The 11,952-nt window shown below is 38.3% G+C and overlaps 1 protein-coding gene across 2 annotated transcripts; it reads right to left on the bottom strand.

The window, feature by feature from the left end:
- Positions 1 to 477: 477 nt before the first annotated feature.
- Positions 478 to 11,233, bottom strand: tc2n (tandem C2 domains, nuclear). Of its 2 annotated transcripts, XM_058057023.2 has the most exons (12): positions 11,070 to 11,233; positions 9,823 to 9,897; positions 9,608 to 9,754; positions 7,951 to 8,085; positions 7,395 to 7,459; positions 7,222 to 7,291; positions 6,808 to 6,890; positions 4,970 to 5,086; positions 4,527 to 4,712; positions 2,826 to 2,940; positions 2,565 to 2,764; positions 479 to 1,651 (listed from the first exon to the last, which is right to left on the bottom strand). In XM_058057023.2, the coding sequence occupies exons 1-12, from the start codon at positions 11,179 to 11,181 to the stop codon at positions 1,547 to 1,549; spliced, it is 1,410 nt and encodes a 469-aa protein (XP_057913006.2). In that variant the 5' UTR covers positions 11,182 to 11,233; the 3' UTR covers positions 479 to 1,546. The 2 variants fall into 2 exon arrangements, with proteins under 2 accessions (XP_078655028.1, XP_057913006.2); XM_078798902.1 differs by lacking the exon at positions 11,070 to 11,233 and having other exon boundaries at positions 478 to 1,651; positions 9,823 to 10,209.
- Positions 11,234 to 11,952: the final 719 nt, after the last annotated feature.

Genomic DNA, 11,952 nt, shown 5'->3' on the forward strand with positions numbered 1-11,952 from the left:
ACTCGTCGCTAAGATAAATGTCGGTGTGTGTGTGTGATTAGCATACTTTTGTTTTAACGGACCTGGATCTTGAATTTTGCAGGCTTTTGAATCACAGTTAGAAATGAATTTGTCAAACAGAACAGCCATTCTCAACTGTTACTCACTACTGCCACCTAGCGACCAGAATACTACATTCTGTATGACTGGTATTTCCTAGTGTTGACTAATAATAGACCATAATAATAGACAATAGTCTATTATTAGTCTACAAGCAGTCATCATTAATTAAGAAGTCATTTGGGGACAATCGTGATATAGCGAGGGAGCGATATTGCGTCGGATATTTCAACATTATTCTTAAATAATTTTTGTAAGTGTGCTTCTTGTAATATTTTGACGTCATAATTTCCAGAACATTAGAACTTTTTTCTTTAACCCACATTTCCATTTTCTAAAATTACATTTTATATTTATTTAATGTTGTCCTCATGAACCCATTTCAATAAATATCATATTTTTTCTTTAATATTTCCACTTAATGCTGCCAAAATAGGGTTTTGTTTTCTCCTTATAATATGACAATGTTATTCTTGTAAAATAATATACAAACATTTTCATCACAACCCATAGGGGGCGCTACATGCATTATTGACACTTTGGTAAGCTTCATTCATGTTCCCTGCTTCTCTTTTGATGACTTTTTTTGGTTTAGATACAGAAGATGTCACAAAAGCAACAAATATTTGTGACAAAGTGAAAAGTGAAACAGCAGGTTTTAGTTGGGAACAGATATTTTCCTGAAACGTACCTACTAAAGAACAAAAAAAAGGTAGAAACAAAGTATTTTTGTTGATAAAAGATGGGAGTCTAATCCTCCTTCTGGTAGATGTTTATATAGCTATGGAAAACAATATTCCGTGTGCCGTGAAAGATCAGTCAAAATGATCCAAAATGGCCGACACCCAAAGGGTCGGCTTTTGGAAAAAGGACTAAGGATTAAATGAGCAAAAAAAAAAAAATAGTCGACTAATTGACAGCTCCTCTATATCTCTGCTGATGGAGGTCAAAAAATGTGATGTCGTCGTCCCGCCGCCGCTTGACCCCCATCTTGGAAATGATTGTTGGCCATTTCCCAAAAACGATTTAAGGGCTTTGGGGGTGAAATGAGGCTGAAATTGGCAGTGAAATTGTGTCTTTTATTGAATCCAACACAATATGTTCTCCACAGGGGGGGGTCAGTAAGGGGGGGGGGGTGGCGGTTCTGCACTTTCTCAATCAATGACCTCTTTCGCCACAGAGCCGTGTTCCCACGTGCTGACCTATTTCCCCAGCCGGTCCCTTTATGGCCGCGTGACTAACGCTTCCCGTCAGGACAAAGCTAACCCCGCCTACTTTTATTGCAAGGACGCTATCACAAATAAAAGTGCTACAAAGTGTCTTCTCGGAGTTGAATAAACGGCAGCACTCTTGCCGTGTCGTTGAAATGTTTGTTCACTTAAAAAAAAGCAATCCTTCAATCCAAGCCGCCCAAGTCTCAGGTCCCATCAGGTGCCACCAGGTCCCGTCAGGTGACACGATGCCACGCCGAAACCACCTTCTCGGGGTGAGCCATGGCGTCCTTCCACTGATCCACGGCGTCGGGACTCGCACTCTGTAGTCCAAGCTGGACCTGTAACAACATGAAATCCTGTCAAGCCCCCCCTGGGGGCCATTTTATCGGAACCCTGAAGAAAGTCATTTCTGGAAAAGGCACAATGATGAACAAGGCCTTGAAAAAATGAAAGAAAGAAATCATCATCATTTTGATAATAATAGATAAATAATGCAGAGATTTAATACAAATAAAAAAATAATCAATAATTAATAATGATTTAGAATTTGCCTGGTGAAATGTGGCATAAAAATATGGAAAAATAAATTATTTTGATATAAGTAAATCATAACATATCATGATAACTGAAATCATAATAATAGATAAATCATGCAGAGATTTAATACAAATAAAAAACTAATCAATAATTAATAATGATTTAGAATTTGCCTGGTGAAATGTGGCATAAAAATATGGAAAAATAAATTATTTTGATATAAGTAAATCATAACATATCATGATAATGGAAATCATAATAATAGATAAATAATGCAGAGATTTAATACAAATAAAAAACTAATCAATAATTAATAATGATTTAGAATTTGCCTGGTGAAATGTGGCATAAAAATATGGAAAAATAAATTATTTTGATATAAGTAAATCATAACATATCATGATAATGGAAATCATAATAGCTAAATAATGTAGAGATTTAATACAAATAAAAAACTAATCAATAATTAATAATGATTTAGAATTTGTCTGGTGAAATGAGGTGTAAAAATATGGAAAAATAAATCATCATTTTGATATATAAGTAAATCATAACATATCATGATAATGGAAATCATAATAATAGATAAATAATGCAGAGATTTAATACAAATAAGAAACAAATCAATAATTAATAATGATTTAGAATTTGCCTGGTGAAATGTGGCATAAAAATATGGAAAAATAAATCATCATTTTAGTTAACCCGTCTCACCTGTCCCAGACATCGCTTCCTCTTGACCGAGTTGTAGCTGTAGAGATTGATTGACAGCCAGCAGGCGGGGTCTAAGGCGGCCACAGGGAAGTGGAAAGTCTCCGCCCACTGACACTGCCCCCCGACGGCCTTGAGGGCCGCCGTCTTGGTCTTGGTCCCCTGATGGTCCACCCGGTGAAGCTCCAGCGTGACCAGGTAGGCTGCAAAGAAGACAGTTGGTGTGCGCCTTGACAAGCTCCGCCCTTCCGTCCACGTCCTTACCTGGAGGGAGGGGCGCCGAGCACGGCGGCAGGTGTCGGGCAGAGAGGCCTTGGACTTGAACGCGTCTGCAGGCGGGCTGGAAACAGATGACCACGTGGAGCTCACAGCCGCCCGTCTGCAACACAGCAACGTCTGGTCACCTCTTTGGCCCAAATGACAGACCTCGATGCGTCTGGCAACAAAACGTCCACAAGCGGCTCGCAAGACCAGCCCACCCTACTTTTTTTTTTTTTTTTTAAAGTCCACTATCTCAAAGCACTTTTAACCACAGATTTATTACTAAAAGGTTGTATATTTTTAAAGACAAGAAAATCATTGATTTATCATTAAAAAGGTGGAATTTTTTTATAGTGTTCAATGTTTTTCAAGAAAGAAAAAAAAAGTATCATCAGTACATCAGTATCGTTTTCTTAGGAAATGTCCAATATCTGAGAAAACCATTTATATTTATTAGAAAAATACATAATTTTTTATTTTAAAATGTGTATATTTCTAAGGAAAATAATCATATTTCTGATTCAAAAGTAAAAAAAAAATATTCAAAAACAGTTGTATTTTTTTTCCTAGACAAGTCTGATATTTGAGAAAAAAATATGCATTTTTTTTTTTTTTTTTAGAAAAAAGGTCTTATATAAAATATATTTAAAAAATGTGCCTGTTGTCCAGCAACATTTTGGTATTTTTGGGGAGAAATGTTTTGCTAGAAAAAAAAAGAAAAAGAGTTGGATTTTTTTTTCTTGAAAATGTCAAATTTCTGAGAAAACAATATATCTATTAGAAAAATACATCATATATTGTTTTTATTTTAAAAGGTGTATATTTGTAAGGAAAATCATCATTGTGATTCAAAAGTTGCATATAAAAAAAGAGTGTATTTTGCAGGAAAAAAAATCATATTCACAGTATGGAGTCATACCTCTATGATAAAGTTGGATATTTTGTTATTTTTAAGAAAAAGATTCATATATTTTTGATACAAAAATTATTAATAAAACATTTTTTTCCAAGAAAAATAGGTTGTATTTTTTGAAGAAATTTTTTTGTTGTATATTAAAAAATAATGTGAATAAAGAAATAAAGATGAAAAAAAGAGTCCGATATTTTTGAAACAAAATTACACATTTTCCCCACCAAAAATACCACAATTTGCAAAAAATTAAAAATCAATAAAAAGTAGATTTTTTTTCTAGAAAAGTCAAATGTCTAAGAAAAAAGTTTTTTTAAAGTTTTGTAAAGAAAAATAAATAAATAAATAAATAATAGTCCTGCTCCTATGAAAATACAGTAAAGTTGTATTTTTTATTTGGATATTTATCTAATAAATAAATGTTTGGAAGAAAAAAAAATGTGTTGATAATTTTTTTCTGTAAAAATGTCAAATATTCTGAGAAGAAAGCATCCAGTATATTAATTTTTTTCTGAAAATAAAGTATAGTATATTTCACTCCTTGTCTTTTGTGTGGCGTGTGTCCAGGCAGCTTGTTGCCATGGTGACGTGTGTGTGTACAGACGACACAGATAAGCAGTAAATCCGGAACACGGCCTCACTGCAATCTTAGCGGCGGCAGCTGCACGGCGGGTTGGACGGCATTTTGAACAAACCAGGAAGACCAACGCCTACGTAGGCCACCAGGAATGTTTCTGAACTTAGGATCTTGACTTTGTTTGCCGGGGGAATGAGATGCAACGTGGAGTACTCACCGAGGATGGAGCGGCGAGGTGCAGCCAGTGTTCCGTCTCCTCGGGGCCCAGCTGCCGCAGCGAGAGGATGCCCTCGGCCACCGTGGCTTTTCTGGGGCCGTGCGTCCGCAGCCGGAGGATCAGGGCGCTCCGTCGCAGGGCCTGGAGGCTCAGAGCAAACACGAAGGTCTCCATGAAGGAGGCGTGCTGCAGGAAAGAAAGGACCCAAAGGACCCAAAGGTCAGGATGTCTCGTAACAGCCGCTGGTAACACCTGCCAAAAATAAAAACACTTCCAGCGACCGGCAGGCCAAGCGAGCCAATCACAAGCATGGAGAAAGTCACTCGGGGAAAAGGACTCTTCCCTGAGTACCTGCAGTCAAGTCCTTCCTTGGCGCTTCCTGTGCTTAGGTTGCTATTTTACATCACACGGTATGTTAGCATGTTAGCATTTTAGCCACGTACCTGGCTATATTCCTTGACGGAGCTCTTGAAGTGCACGGCTTTGGGAATGCTGATGGTTCCGTGGATTCGGATCTGTGGCCTCACAAGGCCGTCCTTGGGAAGCTTGACTTCTGAACACTGAAGCAAAAACACATAACACACTGCTATCAATTAATCAACTTTTTATGGGCAACTAGTGCAAATTCTGCCTAGCAACAAACAGCCAGGACAGTAAATGTGTAGCATCTGTTAGCTAGCTACAATTGTAGTTCAATTTTTTGTCTGTTATGCTATCAATTACATCAACTGTTTATGGGCCATAAGTACAAATTCTGCCTAGCAACAAGCAGCCAGGACAGTAAATAGGAGAAAATGTGTAGCGGCTGCTAGCTAGCTACAATTTTAGTTACGTTTTTGGGTGTTATGCTATCAATTATATTGACTGTTTATGGGCAAGTAGAGCAAATTCTGCCTAGCAACAAGCAGCCGGGACAGTAAATGTGTAGCATCTGTTAGCTAGCTACAATTGTAGTTCATTTTTTGGATGTTATGCTATCAATTACATCAACTTTTTATGGGCCATAAGTACAAATTCTGCCTAGCAACAAGCAGCCAGGACAGTAAATAGGAGAAAATGTGTAGCGGCTGCTAGCTAGCTACAATTGTAGTCTATTTTGTAGCTGTTATGCTATCAATTACATCAACTGTTTATGGGCCATAAGTACAAATTCTGCCTAGCAACAAACAGCCAGGACAGTAAATAGGAGAAAATGTGTAGCGGCTGCTAGCTAGCTACAATTTTAGTTACGTTTTTGGGTGTTATGCTATCAATTATATCGACTGTTTATGGCCAACTAGAGCAAATTCTGCCTAGCAACAAGCAGCCAGGACAGTAAATGTGTAGCATCTGTTAGCTAGCTACAATTGTAGTTCATTTTTTGGCTGTTATGCTATCAATTACATCAACTTTTTATGGGCCATAAGTACAAATTCTGCCTAGCAACAAGCAGCCAGGACAATAAATAGGAGAAAATGTGTAGCAGCTGATAGCTAGCTACAATTGTAGTCTATTTTGTAGCTGTTATGCTATCAATAAATGTGTAGCATCTGTTAGCTAGCTACAATTGTAGTTCATTTTTTAGCTGTTATGCTATCAATTACATCAACTGTTTATGGGCCATAAGTACAAATTCTGCCTAGCGAAGCAGCCAGACAGTAAATCAGACAAAATGTGTAGCGGCTGTTAGCTAGCTACAATCGTAGTTCATTTTTTTTAACTGTTATGCTACCAATTACATCAACTGTTTATGGGCAACTAGAGCAAATTCTGCCTAGCAACAAGCAGCCAGGGCAATAAATAGGAGTAAATGTGTAGCGGCTGTTAGCTAGCTACAATTTTAGTTCAGTTTTTGGGTGTTATGCTATCAATTATATCGATTGTTTATGGGCCACTAGTGCAGATTCTGCCTAGCAACAAGCAGTCAGGACAGTAAATAGGAGAAAATGTGTAGCAGCTGTTAGCTAGCTACAATTTTAGTTCAGTTTTTAGCTGTTATGCTATCAATTATATCGACTGTTTATGGGCCCCAAGTATGAATTCTGCCTAGCAACAAGTGTGGTTTGAATAAAATTGAGATGATTTTTGACACCACAATGTCACTGAAAACATTGCCCCCCCCACCCCCAAATCTGTGCCATAATGGACTTTCCCTCTCTCACGTCAACCCCTGACCTTCACGAGCTTTGATCAGCACTTCCTGTGCGCACACAGAGGGTCCATTGAGAGTGTCCGGGGGAGCTGAGACAATTGGGTCCGTTGTCTCAGCCCCCGTGGGCGGCCATGCGGGGTGTAAGCTTACCTGCACCAAGGTGATCCACACCTGCTCCATCTGCTGCCGGTAGCTCAGACGCACACACAGCCACCCCCGATGAGGGACGCACTCTGAGGGACAACACAACATTTAGGATCCACTCAGGCATGCTAACGGCCGTGCTAACAGGAAGTTGGAAAGGAAGTCCACAAATAAGAACAGTGCAGAAGAACGCAAGAAGCTGATTGGTGGACGTGATGGGGTGAGAAAGAAGGGGTGGAGCCTAACGCCGTAACAACAACTTTAGCATTTAGCTCAACATTTATGTGAAATAAAGAAATATTGCCTGTTTCTGCCGACTCTCCCTGTCCTTTGTTAAGGAAATAGCATATGAAGTCTGCCTAGCAACAGGGCGTGATTGGAGCAGGGAAAAGGAAGCCAGAAGACGGTGTGCGGTGGTACCTGCGCCGCGCTGAAAGGAGTCCACGACGGAGGACGGCGTGCTGGCCACGCTGGACATCGACTCAAAGCTCTGCAGGGGACGACAAAGCGAAACCAAGGCAGGTTATCACCCCTGCTAGCTCTCGCTAGCTCATGCTAGCTCATGCCTTCAAGCCATAAGGAAAGAGTCCGACCTGCAGGTAGTGACTGTCGTGGCTGCTCAGCTCAAACATGGACATGCTCAAGCATCCGGGATCATCTGTGGGGGAGGGGGGGTGTGATTAAAAAAACATGGTACATTTTGTCCTCATCAAAAATTATGTTTAATGTACCTCAAAAAAGCTGTTTTTTTAGCTGTTATGCTATCAATTATATTGACTGTTTATGGGCCACTAGAACAAATTCTGCCTAGCAACAAGCAGCCAGGACAGTAAACGTTCAAATTCAGCAAAATGTTCAGTGCAAAGTGAAAGTTAGGCTGTTTTTTCTCCCTTTTCTAGTTGGGAGCTGATATTTTCCTGAAACGTACCCTAGAAAGATCAATCAAAACAATGAAAAATGGCCGCTACTGAAGCTTGAATAGCAAAAAAAATGGCTTTGTGATTGAAGATGGAATCTGCCTAGCAACAGGTGACATCAGAGACCAGGAAGAAGAAAAGCGGTTAGTCGGCTTCACTGCAAGTTTCCTGAAAATCGTCTTTGGCTTTCATTGAAAACACTCGCCGTCGTTGTTAAGTCATGCTAGTCTACCTGGGGGGCGTGTCCTGCTGCTCCTCCTCCCGCTGTCCCCCCCCAGTAGGTTGGACTCGGAGCTGTAGGCTGACGATGCGGCAGCGGCGTCCAGCAACTCGGCCTTCCTGTGAGCGTACACGCAGCTCACTGGACCTGAGACAGGAGAGACCAGAGGTGAAAAGGTCCATTCTTGTCCCAACAGGACATCCTGGTCTTGCGTCATCACGCCTCATTGAGCTGATTTCAATGAAAGGGCGAACGAGACCACCCAAACACACAAAGGCTGACCTCAGTCATCCGATTCATGACACATTCCTGCAAATAAAACACATTTTTCACTGAATTTTTCTTTTTTTTTTTTTTTACCCCAAAACTATTCAATTTTTAAATTATGGTAATGTTTTAATTTCATTTGAACATGCATCAGATTACAATTGAATGCATCCCATAATCAGTTCCCAGTTCCACATGTCCAAAAGGAGTAGGAAGAAGCAAAGCTTATTAAATCCTACCCCTCCATCTGGTACTTTTACAATCACTAACTGTTACATTTGTTCACTTCCTGCTTTCCTAATATAGTAAAAAAAAAATTATTATAAATATTATAAACGATTATAAAAAATATTGTTATAATTTTTTTAAGAATTAAAAAAAAAAATAAAATAAAATTAAAAAACAATATTTTTTTTTTTGTCACGTACCGAAGTAGTACTCGTTGGTACAGTAACTGTTACATTTGTTCACTTCCTGCTTTCCTAATATAGTTTAAAATTCATTTAAAAAATATTATAAATATTATAAATGATTATAAAAAGTATTGTTATAATTTTTTTAGAATTAAAAATAAAAAAAATTAAATTAAAAAACAAAAAATAATTTTTTTGTCATGTACCGAAGTAGTATTTTGGTTGGTACTTTTACAATCAGTAACTCTTACATTTGTTCACTTCCTGCTTTCCTAATATAGTTTTTATTTTGTATTATATATTATTATATATACTATATATATATTTCACTTTCTAATATAGTTTCAGTTTTTATTTGTATTTGTTTTTTATTTGTATTAAATTTTTATTTATTTTAATTTTATTTAAGTTAATTTTAAATTTATTTTATTTTTTGTCACATACCGACAACTGCTTGTATTGTTTCTTGAATTGGCTTGAATTGTGCATCGTTTGACTTCCTTACTCAATCCATTCCATAGTTTGATTCCACATACTGAAATGCTATGGCTAGCATAACGTAGTCCTAGCATAGAAGTGTTTCACATTAGTCTTTAATTTGATTGTTTGGCCTGAAGAACGGCTTCTTCTACGTGTTGGAGGTCATCTAATGACGTACATGTACTCTATTTAATATTTGGATTTATACCAGGACTCTCAAACTCAAGGTCCACAAAGCATGCTGGGAAGCCGGAAGCACTCCCACAGCATGCCTTGCGGCACCTTTTTATAAATAGAGCACATGGCGTCCTAAGCTGATCCTTCCAAAAGTGCAAGATAACAATAGTGAATGTAAAAGTAAATAAATGAAATGTCCCTTCCCAAAATGTGCTCGCCTCCAAGAGCCAAAGGGCGAGGAAACCACAACAAAGGAGGCTGCGCTAATTTGCACCGTGTGCGATCAAGTATGACAAGCACAGAATCAAACACTCCCCAGGCGCCGCACATACCTGGCATCCCACGCCGGAGGTGGGAGGAAACTCCGGGTTGCACGTAGGAGGCTTTGAGGGTGGGCAGGACAAAGGGGACCTCCTTGCCGTCAGGGGGCAGCTTAGACAGGAGGTAGTCTTCGGGGGCCCCGGGTTTGATGGTGAGGCCTTCGAAGGGAAAAGGAAATCACATCATTCCAGCGTCATGCCGGCGTGACGACGTGGCGTTTGCTTACCTGGAGGAGCGGCCTCGTCGTCCTTCCTCTGCCTCGTCAGGAGGGAATGGCAGCAGTTTTTGATGCACTCCATGGCTGACACACACACACACACACACACACACACACACGTGTGTCATTATGGGGTTAGTTAATTTATTATTATGTTTATTTGAATTAATAATTCAAATAAACCAAATGGTAAAAATCACCATTTGACAAAAATCAGGTCAAAATATTCAGAAGAAAAAAAGTTAAGTTTGCTCAAAAAGTTGAACAAACTCGAACATGACAAAGAACAATAATATCATTTTAGTCGCATTTTGTTCAAAAATACATTTTTTAAAGTCATAATATGAGAAAAGTTGGCATTTTTGGAAAATGAGGTTGAAGAAAAAGCTTCAGTGTTACGAGAGTGAAATCAATCGGAAATATTAAATATATATATTAATATAATATTATATAATATATAATTATATTATTAGATAATTTTTAAAAATATAATTTTATATATAATAATATTAATTATATATTAAATATATACAAATTAAATATATATTAAAAAAAGTTGTCCTTTTCTGAGAATTATGTCAAAATATGAAGTTGTGTAATAATGACAAAAACATTGCAACACGATTTTTTTTTTGGGGGGGGGTAACAGCATTTTAGGAGTTTAAATATTAAAATAATAATAATATTAAATATAAGAAAAATATGATATTTTTTAAAGTCTTAATGTTAGGAGAAATAAACTAAAGAAAATAAAGCTGTTGTTTTTTGGAACAAGCTGGGGGAAAAGGTTACAATTTTAAAAGAATAAAGTCAAAATAATAAAGTCGAAAATATTAAAAGATGTGCAATTTTATGAGACGATTACGAGGACAAATTTTAGTGAAAGAAAAAAAGTCTTTTAGTCATCATATTATGAAAAACAAGCAAAAGAAAGTGAATGACAAAATCCTTTTGGTGGAAACGTGGGTGAAAAAGATATAAGATATAAAGATATATATATATATGATAGATAAGATATATATATATATATATATAAAGATATAAATACTGCATACAGTATATCACTAGTTAGCATATCTCCATCACTAAATATCATATGTATAATATGTAGAAAGAAGAGGGTACCCGTTTACGATACGTGCTGATCAAGTACACGCAGGCTGAGAAGAATGAAAGTGAAAGAAAACAGAATCCCGGCAGAGTCAAGTTGCTTTTTTTCCAAAGGAATGTAGAAGAAGAAATGAAGGAAAAGTCACCCATGATGTGTGTTGATGGGAGAAAGATCTTCTTCTTTCCTTCCTTCTTTCCTTCCTCCCTTCCTTCCTTCCTCGCGAGGCAGTCAAGTAAGTCCACTGCACACTCAAACATCACACAACCTCACACAACCTCACACTTAAGCTCCTCCCCCTTTGCTCTCCTCCGCCTCCCTCCCTCCCAAACAAACACGCTGATGGTGCATACGGGAAACGTGGAAGTACTTGAAGGTAATGTATGCTAAAGTATGGAACATTAGGCAGTACAACATGGTATTACATATACTTTCATATACTATACATGTCACCCAAAAAGTGCTGATATACAGTGTGTACTGTATGTATTGTATGTACTGTATGTACTGTATACCAGCGACTGCTGCCTAATACATACATGGACATGTAGACTGAACAATGACTTCAAGGCCAAGTCAAATCATTGTAATGACTGACACAGACCGACCAACGACTGCTTCTTTGTGTTATGGCTGACATGTCGACCGACCAACAACTGCTTCTTTGCGTTATGGCTGACATGTAGACCGACCAATGACTGCTCCTTTGTGTTATGGCTGACGCGTAAACTGACCGACGACTGCTTCTTTGTGCTATGACTGACGGACCAACCAACGACTGCTTCTTTGTGTTATGGCTGACATGTAGACCGACCAATGACTGCTTCTTTGCATTATGGCTGACATGTAGACCGACCAACGACTGCTTCTTTGTGTTATGGCTGACACGTAAACGGACCAATGACTGCTTCTCTGTGCTATGGCTGACGGACTGACCAACGACTGCTTCTTTGTGTTATGGCTGACATGTAGACTGACCAACGACTGCTTCTTTGTGTTATGGCTGACACGTAGACTGACCAATGACTACG

The sequence above is a fragment of the Doryrhamphus excisus genome, linkage group LG19 (genome assembly GCF_037039965.1).
Source record: "Doryrhamphus excisus strain RoL-2023G ecotype Guam linkage group LG19, RoL_Dexc_Guam_v1.1, whole genome shotgun sequence".
NCBI classification, from domain to species: domain Eukaryota; kingdom Metazoa; phylum Chordata; class Actinopteri; order Syngnathiformes; family Syngnathidae; genus Doryrhamphus; species Doryrhamphus excisus.